At 52.3% G+C, this 17899-nt stretch overlaps 1 protein-coding gene across 15 annotated transcripts in view; it reads left to right on the top strand.

Moving 5' to 3' along the window:
* GSE1 (Gse1 coiled-coil protein) overlaps window positions 1–17899 on the top strand; it is a 350367-nt gene that overhangs the window by 232941 nt on the left and 99527 nt on the right. For 2 of the 15 annotated variants that reach the window (XM_075073681.1, XM_032793782.2), the window contains exon 1: window positions 7778–9474. The exons of 8 other annotated variants lie outside the window; for them this stretch is intronic. In XM_075073681.1, the coding sequence (XP_074929782.1) occupies window positions 9438–9474 (37 nt within the window). In that variant the 5' untranslated portion in view covers window positions 7778–9437. Of the gene's footprint in view, window positions 1–3687; window positions 4013–6524; window positions 6638–7777; window positions 9475–10199; window positions 10222–10785; window positions 10866–17899 lie in introns of those variants that run through there. 5 more of the 15 variants (XM_032793791.2, XM_032793786.2, XM_032793780.2 and 2 more) reach the window with 5 other exon arrangements.

Genomic DNA, 17899 nt, shown 5'->3' with positions numbered 1-17899 from the left:
GCTGAGAGATGAGTGCAGCGGTGGCTGGAAGTGTGAGGTTCTCCCCTGCCGCACCAGGCGTATTGAAGGGCTAGGGAGCAATCTGCTAGCGTTTGAACCGTGCATAATGGGGCTTGATTTCTCCCTGCCTACCCCCTCTTCCGAGCAATGGACGTGGCAGCTGCGCAGCTTTGTTTATGTGTAGGACCTAGACAAAGTGTTGGCAGATGGTTTTTACTCATTCAGAGCAGGATGGGACCATTGTAAAAATCAGTGGGAGAGGCCAAATCGTCAGCATAGCGCTATTGATACCAATAAAATGAGGCTGATTTACACCCCCTGAGGATTCCTGGTTAGGCTGGTGTAAATGTGGAGTAATCCCTGTGAAGGTTGTGGATTACTCCAGATTTACGCTGCTGTACCCAAGAGCAGCGTTTGGCCCTCCACTTTTACCAAGCACCCTGCGGGGTAAGCAGCAAACAGGGTGAATGAGCGTCAGGCCTGTGCTGAGCTGTCTGAGGGAGTGGAGGCTGAAAGTGGGCAAAGGGGAGCTCAGTCTGAGCCAGAAGGGTGGTGAATATATTGGCGGGGGGAGGCACTGGAGGCTTTTGCAATGTGCACCCCAGAGAGAACCCACAGTGCATTCTGGGGGAAATTCACCCCTGTGCAGAGAGCCAGCACAAGCAACGTCAGCCCTCAGTTCCTGGCTGTGGCCGCAGGGGCCGGGTACGGCTTGGGTTGAGCCCTGCCCCGCTTATAGGTCAGTGCAAAGACCCCGGAGAGTCCCTCCCAATGCCACCAAGGTGGGGACACATCAGAGAGTGTGGGCTGGGATTTCCCAAGGAGCCGAGATTCCAGGGGGATTTGGGATCATTCCCTTAGGCTCGTTGGAACATACCACCCAAAATGACTGCCAGGAAAGGGGGCTGTCTGCCAAGGAGATGGGGTATGTGTGTGAGATCGGAAAATACTATTCTACTTATGTTGGAGGCAGAGGGAACTTGGGTGATTAAAAAGCTGATTTTCTTTTCCCAGCGACTAGCGGGTTTGTCATCACCTCGTAATTAGCCAGTTACACAGCCATATGTTTTATTCATGAGTTAGGGGGACAGTGTCAGAGGCTCATTCCCTATCCAAATCGGAGGCTATAGATGATTTTGTGGGACACACACACACACACACACACACACACACACACACACACACACACACACACACACACACACACACACACACACACACACACACGTTTCTAGCGCCCATTGTGCTTCTGACTCACCACACTCTGATTGTGGGTCCAGCTGGTGCGAGGCAGCCACTGGGGAATCCTTCCCATGGTTTGCTCCTGTCCTGACACCTGTCCCATACTCTGTGCTTAACATGATTTGAAGAAAGCAGGGAGCCCAGTCCAGTTCTGGCAGAAGTTTGTGGCATTCAGAAGAGGGGACACACCTCTTCCCATGTTCACAGGCTGCCTGAGGCAGGCTAGAGCCCAGCTATCCAGAAGTTCAGGCACTACCTGATGCTTCACCCAGCATTATAATTGTATAGGGACATAGGCAGGCCTGGGTAAGTTTCATTTCTCAGGGGGCTTTGTACATGTTCCTTTGGTTCCGGTTTGCATGGTTGGGCCTTCCAGCCCTTCCCTTGGGAGATGGTGCCCCCATGTCAGAGACCTGTCATGAGCCGGAGTGTCCCTTCCTTGGTGCCATCCCATGGCTTGCAGAGCAAGGTGCTGGAAAACTCCTGCTGTCCTTACTCACTTCAGAGACCTCAGTCCCTCCTGTAACCTGCAAGAGCGCTCATAAAATCCACCCTAAGTTTCTGAGGGTTCGTGGGCTTGGAAGAGCTGCATTCCTTTGAATGGGACCCGTTTTGCTGCCTGGAGCCTTTGCAGGTCAAAAAATGTTCCCGTCAAATTACAGCAAAGGTTGGGCCCTGGAGGTGTGTGTGATCTCCCCTCCTCTCCTCCCCACAGGGTTTCAAGCACAGGGCCGCATGTCTCTCTCCAGATGTTTCAGCCCATCTGGAGAGAGGAGGGTAGAGCCGGGTGCACCAGTTGCTGGTTTCACTGGCCTGTTTGGTTCTCTTAGCTGCTTGGTAACGAGGTTTGCCCCAGGCAAGCACAGCAGGAGAGGCAGGGCGCGAAGAGGCACCAAGGGAATGTGGGCAGCATTCAGCATCCGTATATCACTGTACGTACCCAAATAGGTTAGGCCCATGCACATAGCGCATAAGAGCTTGTATAACTCATGGGAGAGACAGGGCTTATTTTCCTCCTGTCACCGAGGCTTTCTCTTTAACTCAGAGCTGAGATCTAATCTGAATGCTCCGTGCATGCGCATCTACGCCCCTTGCTTGCTCTGCTGCGCTGTGGGAACGAGGCGCTCCAACCCTGCCCTTCTGGGTCAGCGCAGGGGCCTGGTTAGCACATCCCACCTAGGTGGGATCTGAGTCAAAGTGAAAGGAGTTGCAGCGTTCTCAGCATGGCATCACTTTCCTTCCCTGCCCCCTGCCCGCTTTCTGATGGTCCACTTGGCGCAGCCTGCTAAGGAGTGGACTTGCAGGAAAGTGGCAGGTCAGAATGGCAGGTACTCTGCCCTGGCCTCCCTGGCACTGCAGGTTGCAAAGAAAACAGAGGAAGAGAACCCTGGGAACAAGTTTCCCCACCTGTCAGAACGCAGGCAGCAAGGAAGGGATCCCAGCACATATGGCTCAGGGTTTGGCAGGCGGAAATATTACCTGTTCGCACTCAGTGTCAGGAACAAGCTGTGTCCATTGCAAAGCCATAAATAAGATCAGGAGACCAGAAGCTGTTTGTCAGGGGTTATGGCAGAAGCTTGCCCAAGGATTTAAAGTTGAAACACCCCATTTAGGACCCCAGGAGCTCTGCCACAGACCAGCTGAGTGATCTTTGTCTGAAGGGCTCTGTGCCTCGGTTTCCCAATCAGTAAAATGGGGATCAGCCTGACCTACCTCACAGGGGTCAGTTTGATAACGTTTGCGATGGGCTTTGAGAGCCTCAAATCGTACGTGATGGGAGAACTGAAGGGACAGGGCAGGCTGATCGCAGCCCTATAAATATACAAAGTGCTACAGTTTACCCCACTCCCCTGTGTGTTTGTAGGACAAGGGGTGAGTCACCCACTTTTGTGTGTCAGCTGCTACATCCAGCCGTGAGCTCACACAGGCTCTCACCAGACATTGGTGCTCCCAGGCAGACAAGGGATCTGATCATTGTTTGCTGTGGCTGGCACGAGCCCAGAGTGCAGGGTATGGGTCAGGCTGTGGGGAGGGAGTAGCAGGGCCTATGGGAAGTAGCGCTGCTAGCCTTGGGCTATCTGCGAGGCTTCCTGCTAAAAGCAGACCTTGCTGCTCTGGAGGGTTTGAAAAGGAGACGGGCAGATGCTGCCGCATGCCGGTGAGATCTGAGTCATCCTGCTTCGGGAGCTCTTGGCAGCTCTGACTTGACAACCTCAGCGTTCTCGGCACCTTACAAAGTGGGGAGAGGGTCTGTTTTTACCCCCTTCGGACGCCTTGCATGACCTGTCTCTCTGCTATGGCATTGTCTCCTCCGCTAGAGGGCAGGCAGGGCCCCTCTGTTGCAGCACAGATCCAGATGCAGTAGTTAGCTCACAGCTGATCCTGAGAGGGGAAAGGCCCTGGCGTCCCATGAAGAGAGAGTGGGGTTTGCTTTGCTTTTCTCTGGCCTGGCCTGGCTGTCAACTGGCTGCTCTGTGGTTTTGTGTTTGTTACCTCTCGGCCCTCCTGGGAGATGAATTCACTCCAGGATTGTCATTGGACGCTGAGCATGCTTCTATGAGAGTTTAAAGGGCACTTGGCAGATACAGGGGAAATATTCCATCGAAAATGCCAAACCCAAGAGGGGCTCCCTGAGCCGTATTATTCACCCCACCCTTTGGCGCTCCGTACACAAAAGTAAACAATGGCTCATTTCCAGGTGGCCAATTCCCGCCACCTGGCATCGTTTCCCTTCCCATTGCCGAGCCCTGGAAGCCCTGGCCTGGGGACAGTGAGCGTGAGTGGGCAGTGCACAGACTGGCGGGGGAACTGTGCTTCTGCAGCAGAGCTCTGAGCTGGGGCTGAAAGTGTGTTGGAGGGAGATGGTGCTGCATGGCCAGCGGTTCCTGCCAAACAGGTCGAGTTAGCCCCCCGAGCCTCTCTGTAGCACCTCGCTAATATCACCCGGCCAGTGCCTAGGGCTCTGCAGCGGTGTAAACCATAGCCAGTTCATCCTCTCTCCCCACTGGCAGCCTCAGATGACAGATTTGGAAACTGAGGCCTGGAGGGGAAAGCGATTTACCTGGGCCATGTAGCCAGGATTCGAGCTGTGGCTCTCAGACCCATGCTCACGCCGCCAGATGCATGCCGTGTGATCTAGGCCTCCCAGCCGGACCAATCTTCCACTGGGAACTTTCTCTTTGGCCTCGTCATTAAAAACCTTGTTCAAGTGAAGCAAGAATCTGTGTAACTCAGGAGACGTGATTGGGCTCACAGACGTTTCCTTCTCCCGCTGAGCCACGGGAGATTGGCCGGGAGTGAGGAATCAGGGCGTCGGTTAGTTCGGTTGGGTTTCACATGTTGCAAGGCACAGAGCTCCTTCAGACAGGCCCATTTCTCAATCCGGTGGCCCAGTGCTGCACCGCAGCATGTACCCCCCTCCCTCAGCATGACTTGGAGGCTCCCATCCAGTCACGGGGCAACTCAGCTTTGCCCTCCTGCCTCCCCGCTCCCCATCACTGCTGTTGGTGCCGTTCTTCTGTAACATCTGGACCGCAGTCCTGTGCAGAGGCCCCGCTTTGGTTCAGGATCCCTGTGTGCTGGCTGCGGTACCAACACATAGGAAGGGAGAGGCCTGGCTGGATGGACCCTCTGCACCGGGGCAGAGCCCCCAGGATCCACCCGCACTGAGCTCCTTGCAGGAGGGAGGGCCTGCGACTCGTCCTGCCCTCTGCTCAAAGGCATGTCGGAACCTTGGGATCCTTCAAACTCAACCGGGCTTTGAAGTTCCCAGGCGGCCGTGTCTGTGCTGGGCCCAAGCAAAACTCTGGGCCAGACAGCCCCACACGTGTGGGGGGAATGTGACATCTGGCTGTCAGCTGAGCAGACTCAGCACTTCTGTCCCATGCTTGCTAGGCTCAGGCAGTTGCCTCTGATGTGTCCATCCCTCCTAGCTTCTCTCCTCCTCCCTTGCTGGTTGGAGGCAGGTTTGCCTAGTGTAGAGTGCACTGAACTGGGCTGCAGGAGATCTGGGTTCTGTTCTCCACTCTACCACTGGCCTACTGCGTGTCCTTGGCCAAGTTACTTCCCTGTCCCATGCCTCAGTTTCCCCATAGGGCTGATGAGACTGACTTGGTTTGTAAAACATTTCGGGATGTACTGATGAAAAGTACACGTTGGTATTTATTAAGTGATATTTATTTCAGCCTACGAAGAGGTGCTCTCTGCGTCAGAGGCACAGCTTGCTTTTGAAGCGGAGTCCAACTTACCTGAGTGAAACCATTCTGAAGAGCTTTATATTATTAAAATAATGAATGGATTAGCAAGGCACCTCTCCCTCTGTACCCGCTCTGTGATTGGCCTGTAATTACAGGTTCATTGCCTGTACCTCTATTGTGTAATGACATGTTTGCAAATTAATTTTTATGGCTCACGCCATTAGCATATACAGTCGGGGTGGGGCGGGGGGGAGTATTAATTACCTCTGCCGTTAGTGTCATCCCGGCGAATTACAAGCCTGCAAAGGCTTGGCTGCTGAAAACAGAGAGCTTGGTGGGCGGGCGGAGTTGTTGTCAGGGTTTTGGGGAGCAGAGGCTGCAGCACAATCTGGACCCCAGCACTAGCAGGAGAGTTGGGGTCATGATGGGAGGAAGCATCACCTTAGAGGTTATATTGGTCATTATTCCTTAGCCACTGGCTCGGTGGGAGCCTGGCCTAAGCTGGCTGGCTGTGTCTGCGCTCGCTCGCTCACAGGTGTGGATCTGGAGTGACTCCACTGGCAGTGCTGTGTAACCAGGGGGAGAACCGGGGAAGGCAGGATGTGGGGGGTGAAGATGGGTCAGAGGTGTGGGTGCGGCTAGCTGTTTGGGGTGTGAGGGAACAGGAGGTGGGTGCCTGGTGGCGGGGGGCAATCCCAAGGGAAAGGGAGGGGATGTGGGGATTGAGGACAGTTGGGATCTTTGGTGCTGGAGAAAGAAGAGTCAGAGCAGGCTGGGTGCCGAGGGCAGGCTGAGAATTGAAAGCCCTTGCAGGGTGGGTGATGCTAGCCAGTGCCCTGGCAGTGGGCCCTGGAGCCAGAGAGATTCCCGGGCTCACGAGCCCACAGGGGAGCCTGGATCACCTAGCAAAAAAAAAAAAAAAGAAGGGCTAGATGCTCAGCGTTTGTGTTGTCATGGCCCCAGAACAGATCATTTCCACTGGGTCAACCCCTCCCCCGCTCTGCTCAGGGGAGGGGAGGAAGCACACACAGCATCGACTGCTCTGCGGCTACCCCAGCGTTGAGGGGTGGGGGTGGGGGGAGATTAAGCTATTCCTTATCTCCTGCCCAGACTGGCTGGGCTGATAGGAGCCTATGCTCTGTCTACACCCACTGAACCGTTAGGGACAGGTCGAGGACAAGGCCAAGTCATTTCACTTTGTAAGTGCTTTTACTTTTGCTTAATGAAACCATGTGTATGTGTGTGTGCGCGCGTGTTGGTTTGTGGGGGGTGGGGGAGGAACACCCTTTGGCTCCAGTGTATTTTCCTGCAAAGCAGTTTAAAAAAAGGACCTCTGAAATACTTGGGTACATGGAAGAGCCCTGAATTCAGGCCCCCCGCTTGCTCTCCCAGAAATACTTTCAGCTCCAGTATTGGCAGATGTAGGCTTTGGGGTTTTTTACGTGGTTTTAAACCAGAAAAAAACCCAGCTGTTTGTCCTGCACAAAATGTTATTCGCCAAATTAGCTTCACAGGGACTCTGGCATCATCTGAAAGTAGCACAGTTCTTCCTTTGTGTATTTCTCTGTCCTACAGGGCCTGCTCCAGGTCCCATTGGGCTTTGGAACAGGCCCACGGTGTGTGATATCAAATACCTGGCTGGTTTAAAATAGGCTGTAGTTGCCTGTCTGGGAGTAGCAGTGCAATGCGGAGCCGTGTGCCCCTGACACGTGTGCCTGGCTTTGGGAGCTGAGGTACGGACCCCACTTCAGTGCATGGACAGGAATGCAGATGATGACCCTTCGGCCTGCTGGTGGCTTCTGGGTATAAGGGTATAACTGGCCATGCAGTTGGGATCCTTTGTGACTCTGACTTCAGAGGGGAAGCCACACCATTGTGCAGTGACTGTATCTTGAAGCTGGTGGATGGGCTGGTCAGCTATCAGACAGGATGTGGCTTTCTCTTGCAGCAGGAGATATCACACCTTTGCCTTGGTGAACTTTGGCGGTGATAGCAGCCGGCAGTTCTGGAGGGGGCTGCGGAAAGGGACGGAAGGCCCACAGCACATTGTGTCACTTGATCTTTTACTTAAAGCAAATTAAACCTGGGCCTTTGTTACTATGGTGCAGCCAGAGCTCTGTAATAGCATTTATTAGCCCGATTTGCCTGCGAGCATGTCTTCCCGGATCCGATAATGCCTCGGTGGAGAGGGGATGTGTGAGATTGTATCAGGCACTTGATTACAGTCACAACAGGGATATTTTCAGGCTGGGGAGGAAAGGCGAAATGGGGGGGGAAGGACATGACTTGGAGTCTGAACCTGGCAAGGGGGGTGTTGTGAGCAGCCAGGCAGCCAGCCTCTGGGACAGGTAGGAGTTTTTGGATCCTCCTCCTCCTCTTTCTTTTTTTTTCTCTCTCTGCTCCTCAGTCAAGATAGTTAACTCCTGGCCCCCGCTGCTCCTGTCAGTCTTTTATGTGCAAGACAGAGAGAGAGGGAAGAGAAAGCTCAGGGCATGCGGTGAAGGCAATTTTTTTTTAAGTGGCTGGGAGGTCTTTTGTATGGCTGATCCTTCGGGTTGGTTTTGATCAGCAGCTGCTTGGAAACACAGCCCAGCTCCGGGGGGAAGGCTGCGAAGAGTGGGGGGCTGAATGCTGGAGGAGGGTCGGAGGAGCACGGGGGGAGCTGTATCTGGGGGGTGGGGGGACTGGAGAAGAGACTTGTGCATCCCAGGTTTTCGTGGATCGGCGTCTTTGGCGCCTTGCGTCCTGCACCCCGGAAGATCGGAAGTGAAAACTGCTACAATGATTCGTATGTTCCCCCCCCCCCGCCCTCATCTCTCCTCCCTCCCCCAAGAAAAGAAACATAAAGCAACGGGGAAAGTCAGAAGATGAACGCTCAGGACGGAGACACTAACCCGGCATTAAGCGCTGGAGCCTGCCTGCGATGAACAGGCCTGATGTTTTCCTACCCTCTCGCTCTTCATTTGAGGAGACAAATCTGCTGTCAATAGCCAGATTTTCAATTTTACCGATAATGATTTCTTGCATGAAAATTGATCGAGGGGCTTGTGCCTGGCGCTCTTCTCGCTCCGCCGGCTGGCTGTAGCCTGGGAGAGCTTTGGTTCGTGTCTCTCTCTTCTTCTTTCTTCCTTTCTCCTTTCTCCCGTTCGCCCTTCCCCGAGTCAGTGGCGTGGACACGAGGGAAAGGAGATACCAGCCGCAGCAGCTCCTGCTCGGCGGCCGCGCAGGCTGTCCCCCTCAGCCTCATTTCGCTCAGTCATTCTACCCACCACTTTCCCTTGGAAGCCGGTAGCTAAGGGGGAAAGAAAACAAAAGCCGATTTCTCCTTGGTACCAGAGAGATTCCTTCCCCCTCTTTTTCTCAATCTGTCTTTCTCTTTCTCCTCCCCGCCCCCTTTGATTCTGAACATGAAGCTCTGTTGGAAGCAAATCCACTGACCCCCCCCCCCCTCGCTCGCCCTTGGCATTCAGATGATTGAATGGAGAAAAGAGTGCAACTCGCAGGGTTTGGGGGCTTGCTCTCCCCCTCCTCTCTCTCCAAATGAGTAATCCCTAAAGGAGATTTTACAGCCCGGGACCCTCCTTTCTGCCCTCATCCCTCTTTCTCCTCCTCCTCCTCACTCTTCAGTTTCTCTCTCTCTCTTTCTCTTTTTGTGTGTGTGTAATTTGCATCTCTAGTCTAAAAAGGCAGGAAAAACGGGAAGGCATCAAGGCATGGCAGCTGTTTAAAGTGCTGTTGTGTTGTTAGTCAATTACCTCCGTGTGGATCTGCAGGTGACAGGCTGCTGCTGAAACTGACAAGAGACCTTCCCCCCTCCCCATCCCTGCTGCTTAAAAACAATTTTTTATTATTATTATTATTATTTAGATTATTTTTGCCTTTGGGGTTTGTTTATTTTTTTAAAACCCCCTTTGTGTGGTTTATTTTTTTTCTTCGACAACCCCCTTCATCCTTTTCACTCTTGATTTTTCTGGTCGCAATGGAACTGTAACATAAATCATGTTTGGACTGAAACCCCCTCTGTATTACTTACCAGGTAAGGAGCTGCATGATGTGTTTGATTGTGTGTCCCACCCCCCTCACCCCTTCATTGTACAGCTGATAATAGCAGATGGGCGCTGATTCTCTGGTACACCCACTCCTGCACATCAGGAGTATCTCCACTGGAGATGATGGAATTCTGTTGGTGTAGATCCGGATTCATTGCACTGGAGTCAGTGGAATTGTGTTGGTGTGAATCGAGAGTAACCCCACTGCAGTGGGGAACAGTACAGTGGAGTAAATGGGGAATAACTGCACGGGGAGTCGCCAGAATTACAGGGCTGTTAGGTGTAAATGAAGAGAGACTCGGGCCCGCTTGTGTATTTCTTTCCCTCTCCCTTCCCCTGCGAAATCCTTGTGCAACGTGAGCTCTGTAGTTTTCACCTAGCCCTTGGGATGTATAGCATATCTCGCTCCTCTTGTCTGCCCTGCTCGGCTTCCTAAGTGGTGAGCCTTGTTTTATTTAACAGCAAACGGCAGAAGCACTTAAGTAATCTAAGGTGAATTAAGAAGTGTGGTGTGAAGTTACTTTCGAGTGGTGCCTAATATTGTTTCATGGCTCAGTGAGCTCCGATCATGTAGCAGACAGCACCAAAGTGGCGACTGGAAGTCTCCCCCGGCGCCCCCCCCCCCCGTTTTTTTCCCCTTTACCTTTCTGCTCCAAGTCCCTGGGGTTACTTTCTTCTGATAGGAGGTGTGTGTCACAGCTCTGACATGTGCTTTCCTGACACTCTGAGAGGAGGTAAGCCATACAGAGAGATTTATGTCAGGGCAAGAATAAGGCTCTGTTTTGTTTCCTCTTCATTAACCCCTCACAGTGGAGCAACAGTTTGCACACCAACTTTTGATTTTCAGTGCAAGTTTGGGGAAAATGTGCCTGTCATTAAGAAGATCGTATTCTTTTAAGGAGATGGATAATTTAACAGCAGATTAGAAAAAGCTGGTTGTCCCCCCCGCCAATCTGTATTTCAAAAAAAATATTAAAGTCCTCGCCCAAATGAAACCGCGGAGCTCAGGCTGTCGAGTTTGCGGCGGGGGGGGAGGGTTCTCTCTCGCTTGTTTGCGTGCACCAGGCGTGTGGTTTTGGTGGGAGGACTAGCTCTCCAGTTACCTTTGCCGTTGTGACTTCTTTGGTGGTTTCATAGCAGTGGCTGTTTGTGATGGTTATTTGTTTCAGGAAATGGGTTTTGCATGTGGCAGTTAGTTACAGGAATGAACTGTTTAAAAAAAAGAGCCCCAAAGGTCTTTAAGCTGATGCGAAGTTCCCTGTACTGAAAAGGTTGTTGGTGAGTGAGTCTTTCATAACAGCCTGGTTTTAAACTGGCGACAGTGCTCTTTAAAGTCTGTTGGAGACTCGGAGAAGGGGATTCTGATTGCCCCGCAATGGTAACGTATGAATGCCAGCAACCGGTTTGACCTTTTGTCTTGTTATCATTGGTTTGGTCAATTCTGTGTTCTGAAGGATTTTCCTGAGTTTCTCAGCTGCTTATTGTTGGTAAACTGTATTCCAATCATGTTGTGCTGGTGTAAATTCGGAGTCATGCCACCAAAGTGGATTTGCACAGGTGTAACTTGTCTATGAGATAATCAGCGTGTGCACACATAGATTTGCACCAAAAGAACTGAAGGTATGAATTGCAACCAGTTTAGTTATTTCAGGGCCTGTTACCCTTAAGATGGGTCCTTAGGACCCTGACTTCACAGTGGGATAGAGAGAATAAATCACTAATACCTGGAGACCTTCAGATCCTATAGCTGTGTAGGCCTTACAGTCACCCAGACAGATCCTAAATACTCAGCTACCTATGGCAATCCTTGTTGTGATAGTAGCTGTCCGTATGCTTGAGAGGGGTGCTCCGCAGCATCTCTCAGCCCAGCGGCTGCAATCCCTGGGACGTGTGCTTATTGTTTATTTGAGACTTGTTTAAACTTCGCACAGAGGATATATAAAAAAGAAACCGGTGCCAGGGATGCTGTGCAATCTGAGGCAGGCGCAGTTATTATTTATATAGCACCACGCACATGCACCGTGCTGGCCAGCAGGAAACATGTCCCAAAAGATAAAAACCGAGAGGCAGAGCTCATTAGTTCTGTTTTATTTGCATTTGGTGCCAATTTTTTTTCTTTTGCTCTGGGTGCAAATCCCTAACCTCCCTCCTACTTTTTTGTGTTTTTCTGAGGTCTTGATGGTCCTTAGGGACTTGTCTTCATGAGTTTCCATTTCTCGCTTGCTCTGGTTTTTACTGCTTAAAATGGAAATCAATAATAACTGCACAAATGCTTCCCCTTTTTTTTTTTTTTTTTTTGGTCCTGTAAAATCAAACAGGGGATGCCTGAAAAGTCTCTAAGCAGATGGAGCGAGAATATTTTTTAACATGTTCCAATCCAGTGGTATTTACCTACGCTGCCCCCTGTTGCGTGAAACTTCTCTGTTTTACTATCAGTGCTAGATCACTAATTCCTACACCCTGTAAAACCAATCGGCATTTAATATTGAAATAGATACACTGCAGACGTGAGAAAAGGATTTGTTCCAGGAAATGGTAGAAAGGTATGATCTATTGCCAGCAGAGTGATATTCCCCTCCCCTTCACAGGCCACTGTATTTCTGTCTTCTCTGGGCATCCATCAGATGGTCTATTTTCTTTCCAACCAGCATCAGAAAGAAGAGGTGCATTGAAGTGTCAGCCTTTGAGATTTAAAGCAATTAAGGAAAATTATGTGTGGAGTGTTCACGGTGCTGTCAAACAGAAATCATTGCACGCAGGCCTTCGTAGCTACCAGAGGCATTAGGAAATGCTAATAGCACAGGTAGGGTCAGAGGAGATGTAAATTTCAACCTTCTAAGTTAGGCTTTCAAGCGTTTTACAGAGTGGTTTTATGATCATGGCGGTGACTCAGCTGCAGAAGCCCCATGGAGCATTGTAACCGTCTCTGTTCCATCAGTGGACCTGTCCCCATACTGTCTGGTGTCATGCACAGCGACCTGGATAAACCCACAGGTCAAAGGAGTGGAGTTGTGTGTGTAATGTCAGGCCAACAGCTCATTGTAACTTGAGTGGGCAGGGGCGGGGAGATAGGAGAACAGGGAGGTGGGTGTCTCACAGCCTAGATGACTTTTATTTGAAATGGAAAGCACTGAGGAAAGGTGCTAGACTGACTGCCCGGGGCCTGAAGGCCTCTGTCTGAGGGAACAGATGCAACAGCAGAGACAGCAGCAATGGAAGCTCCTCCCATTCCAGTGCAGGTGCCACCTGTTCTTTTAGGACCTGTCTGTGTTCCTAGAGGCAATACTTTCTCCAGCACCTTGCCTACAAGAGTACCAGCGGGGATATGTGTGTGTGTGGGGCGGGGGGGGGTTCATGTGGGCCATAGACCGGTAACCACATGTTGTGACTCTCTAGCACCCAGCACCTCCTGAGTGCTTTATTTTTATGACTGTTGTGCCTCAGAACATCTCTGTGAGGCAGTTGTTGCTCATCAGCCCCACATTAGAGATTGGGAGACCAAAGCCGGGGAGAAGTGACTTGCCCAGGTCCACCCAGCCAGGCAGTGGCAGAGCCAGGGTTCAAATGCAGAGCTCCTAGTCCTGCGCTTAACCACTTACGCAAAACTCTCTGACGGTTAGGTGGAAGTGAGTTGGGGATCCCAGCACAGTTCTGCGGTGGGTTTGGTTCCCCATCGCACAGTCCACCAGGCTATGTGATAACACAGGCGTTAGGAAATGAATGAGCAAGATGGTCACTGCTAAAGTGGGGTGCCAGGGCAGTGGTGACCCCGTCGTGGAAAGCTCCATACCCTGTTCCCAATCTGCTGAGCATATGTCACTTGTAATAATGATCCTCAGAAAGCAAACCCTGGTCTGCCCAGAACCGGAACAGGGCCAGGAAGGCTGAAACCACAGCCCAGCTCGCCTTTCGAGGGCTGCTTTAGAGCTGGGAGCAGACAGGGCCTAGCTGGCCATTGTAAACCCTAGTGCACCCACCCCTCTTTTGTAGACAGGAACCCTTGTGGCTGGCTGCCTAGGTGGAACTACAACAGACGAGGCCCTTTGGGGGTCTGATTACTCCATCTAGATGGGTGCATGGTCTAGGCTGAGGAGCTGACTCATCAGAATGGAAATTCTCCCTCTCCCTGCTACACCTCCTCTAGTGAAGGGTGCAGTTCTGAGCTATGCATAGCACTAGACCCACTCCCTTGCATGGCTGCTCAGCTAGTTGTTAGTAAAGGGATATGGCAACCAGACAGTATCCGTTGCTGCTGCTGAAGTGGCGCAGCACGGCTTTCACAGCATCATCAGGGCTCACGTCAAAGGAGCCAGGCTTCTTCTAAAGTCCAGCAAGGAACTGGGGGAATGGAAAACTTGAAATTGCTTCTCTGCCATTTATCCCAGTAACTGGTTGGGAGGCTTTTTCCTGGGACGCTTCCTATCTGTCTGCAGTGCTGTGGAGGGGGGGGAGGCAGCCCGGGCAGGCGGCTGTTGATTGATGCTCATTCGCTGTGAGCTGAATGGAGCTGTCTGTTGTGGGTTCTGTTCCCTAGTAAGGACCATTACCAGGCTTCACAGCCAGGAGCTCTGGTCCTTGCAGAGTAACCCATTATTGGTGCTGCCCCTTTATCGGTGACTCTTTCTGCATGGCTGGATTGTTTTGAACTTGTGAAGGATGTGGGCTGACGATCAGTGTGGTGAAGCCTTTTGCTGGCTCCGAGATGGTTGGTTTGATTCATGCCGTCCTGCTCAGCCTTTGGCTGGAGCACCTGGTCAGATCAGTTCAACTCAGCCCCCCGCGCAGGGGTGCCGAATGCGAGGGGAGGCTGTGTTCCTGGGGGCACAGCTGCAACGGGCTTTAGTGGCTGACCTTTGAGCTGTCCAGCTGCCAGCCTTGAGGGTGTGCAGGGAGGGTGGGACTGCTTGTGGCAGAGAAATTGATTTCCAAACTTGACGGGTACCTTGATTCTCGTTCATTTATACCCACAAATTCCTCAGTGATTGGCTAGGCAGTGCTGTTATCCCGTTGCGGTTCTCTTTGTGACCCCACTTCAGCACATGCTCAGGCTCTGGGAGAGTCTTAAGTGCATGCTTAGGTGTTTTGCTGAATGGGGATAGCTGCAGAATCAGGGCCTCTGTGAATGGTTCCTAATTTCAGCCCAGAGCAGCAATATTAGGCAGCAGATCAGAGCAGATGGTGGGATCTAGGGTCTGCCGTGTAAATGCTGCCCTGCCTGTGTAGGTTCCGTTGCGTTAAGGATGAGTCACCCAAGCTGTGTTCCTCCGGTGCCCTGCTCTGTTCTTAGAGTGCAGTCTTCCCCTCGGAAAGGTGTGTGGGCAGGGTTCTCCGGCATCAGCGAGGACGTTCACATCCCTTCCGTGAAGCTGCAGCTGCTTAGCACCTACATGGGAAAGGTCCTGTTAATTCTGAGGTTGCCTCATTGCTGGGCCATGGCCGTAATTCCGCCTCCAGGCGCCTCGCTGGGGAAAATACACCGTGTGGCTTGGACTCTGTTTCCCACTCAGAGAGCTAGTAGTTAAAGTGGGGAACTGCAAGTTGGGACTGCAGGGGCCTGACCAGCATATGTGGCTCGACATCTGGAGCTGTAAAATGGGTGCCATGCTGACCTACCGCTCCTGAGGCAGGGTTGATGTGGCACTTGGTTAATAGTTTGCTAAGCACTTTTGTATCCTCAGATGAAAAGTGCTGTTAGAAGCACCCAGGAACATTCTGCCCTGCTATACAAAAAGGCCCTGGGTAGCTGAATCACACGCCTTGCAGTGTGTATCCCCCCCCATGAAGGGTTCTGGAGAGAAGGGGTAACTAATGGGGGACTGCGCTGAGGCGATACTTCTGTCGCACTGAAAGTGGCACCTGTTGCCTCTCTCCAGTACTGGTTTTAAATAGATGAACATCATAATAATACCAAGCTCTTATGTGCAGTGCCTTTCCTCCAGAGAGCTCAGAGTGCTTTACAGAGCTCAGGATCATTATGTCCATTTTACAGAAAGGGAAACTGAGGCAATGGGAGGGGAATGGAGTTGCCTAAGGCCACCCAGCAGGCTAATGACCAAGCTAGGAAGAGAACCCCGGTTCAGTGCTGTATCCAGTAGGCCACACTTCCTACCCTAGCAAGCCTTGGCAGAATCAGAGCTGATGAATAGATGAGGGCATTCCTGTGGGAGAGTGAGAAATGCCCTGTGAAGTGGGGCTTGTGCAAGGGAAGTTTCCTGCTTCCCTATCATCTCCATCTCACTCACATGGGTGCATACGCTCCCTGCAAATTGCAGATGAGCGCCTAGCGAATGCAATGCCATACACCCCACTGTGGTACCACTGCGGCTGGCAATGAAAAGTACTCTTGACAGCCCCAGAGCAGAGTGCCCTGTGAATGATGGAGAAGGCGGGGGACTAGCTTTTTATCCCTTCTGCCATCAGGAGGGTGCTTACAGAGTGCCTCTAGCCTGCTAGTCCCCATGGAGAAGCAAGTAAGGCCCAGGGAGCTGATGTGACTTTCCCCAGGCTGTGGGGTCAGTCTGTGGCAAAGCCTCTCACCCCTCTGCCGTGATCACTAGCCCCCACTCCCTATCAGCACCCCACAGCTCCAACCAGGTTCCCTGGCTGAGCCTTGGGAGCCGTTCACCTCTCTCTCCCTTGGCAAGTTCCCTGCCAGCCCCAATAGGAATCTTGCAGACAAAGACAGGTGGGTCAATGTCACCAGCCAATCAGAATGCTTCAGCTAACAGCCATGCCCAGACTGTCACCTGGCCAGATCTTGGGCCACAAAGCCGCTTGATCTTGAAAGGCCCCTGGCTGGGCTGGTTTATTGTTTTACCAGGCTGATACAAGGCTTCACCTTGGTTCAAATCCCATTGGGTGTTCAGGGCTGTTTTGAATGTGTTTCCTCCGTCAGATCGGCTGCACAAACACCATTGATTTAAAGCCAACGTGCAGCCACGGATCAGACTCTTGTCCACAGTTCAAACCCCACTGGTGTCGCCCTAGTACTGGCAAATGAAGAGTAGCTGGTGGGATCAGGACTGTCAATCGTCCCACCTGTCCGTTTTCCTATGAACAAGCCGAATTTGGCAACACACCCCAGAGGTCAGATGTGCTTTAGTCAAACACAAGTGACTGGCCTCAGTACAGGGGTAAGCTGGGACCGGATCACCTAATGGCCCTTCCTGGCCTTAAAATCAGTGACTCTATACAAGTTGGGCTCTGCCTAGGTGAGAGTCATCTGGACAGTCCTTCATCCTCCTTTTCAGCAGTGCTGAACCCCCACCTTTCCCATTGGAGTCGGTGGGTGACGCGGGTACCCGGCACCTGGTGACGCTGTGCCCCTCTCTGACCCGTCTCCCTGCAGTTCCCCGGCGTGGCTCAGCCCCGAGGTGATAACACTCTCCCCCTCTTGTAACGTAATTCACACGGGATTAGTTCCAGGACACCCCTCAGTCCTAAATTTGGTTGTCATGGCAATAGTGTCACCCACTTGCTAGTTTCCCTGTGGTTATTTGAAAGGGGGGGGAGAGAGAGAGAGAGAGAGAGAAAAGAAAGAGGGAGGGTATAAAAGGAGGGAGCAAAAAAAGAAAAACCACACCACACAAGGCCTGATGTCTGGGCGTCCATGGACTAATTACTGCAGAGGCAGCTGTGGGGGGAGGAGGCGGGACAGGGGCTAAGTGGTGCTTTCATGGCTGGCGCGGAGGGGAGCTGTGACCTGAGGAGCAGGCAGGGGAAATCAATAACATTGTGAGGGAGGGAGGCGGGCAGGCGGCTGGAAAGGCAAAGATTTTTGTCACCTTGGCTCTCCTTTGTGTGCAGGAGAGGATGCTGAAGGCCCGGCTCCGTTTGTTCCCCTGCTTGGCACTGCGGTGCCCAGAACAAGTGTCAAGAGCTTGAGCGATGATTAGCAGAGGTGCTTTTAGCCAGCCGGCCTCAGCTCCAGGGGAAGGGGAAAGGGTGGGGTGGTGGGGCATTTTCACACCCCTGCACCACAGCCAGCACAAGAGAGAGATTTTAACCCCTTCCTGTGTGTTCTGCTGCCGCCACTCTTCTACCCGGGCTGGCACCTGCCCAGAGGGCGGTCGAGAGTGAGCGAGTTCATTACAGCTGAGCAGGTGTCGGGTGCTGGTGCCTCTTTGGGAATCAGTGCAGCGCTCAGCTTTATGGGCAGGTCGGGCAAGGCCATGCTCTCCGCCTCAGATGTCCCGATTTTATAGGGACAGTCCTGATTTTTGGGTCTTTTTCTTATATAGGCTCCTATTACCCCCCACTTCCATCCTAATTTTTCACACATGCTGTCTGGTCACCCTAGCTCTGCCCCAACAGCCGCTCCCTCTTTGGTGGGTGTCCCCCTCCGGCGCCCAGCTGCACCCGAGGCAGGCGTCATCGTCCTGCTCTGTAACCCATGGCCTGCCCGTTGCCGAA

This window comes from Chelonoidis abingdonii, chromosome 19, assembly GCF_003597395.2.
Source record: "Chelonoidis abingdonii isolate Lonesome George chromosome 19, CheloAbing_2.0, whole genome shotgun sequence".
NCBI classification, from domain to species: domain Eukaryota; kingdom Metazoa; phylum Chordata; order Testudines; family Testudinidae; genus Chelonoidis; species Chelonoidis abingdonii.
Note: the sequence above shows the minus strand (reverse complement) of the source record. Positions and strands in the feature narration are given on the sequence as shown.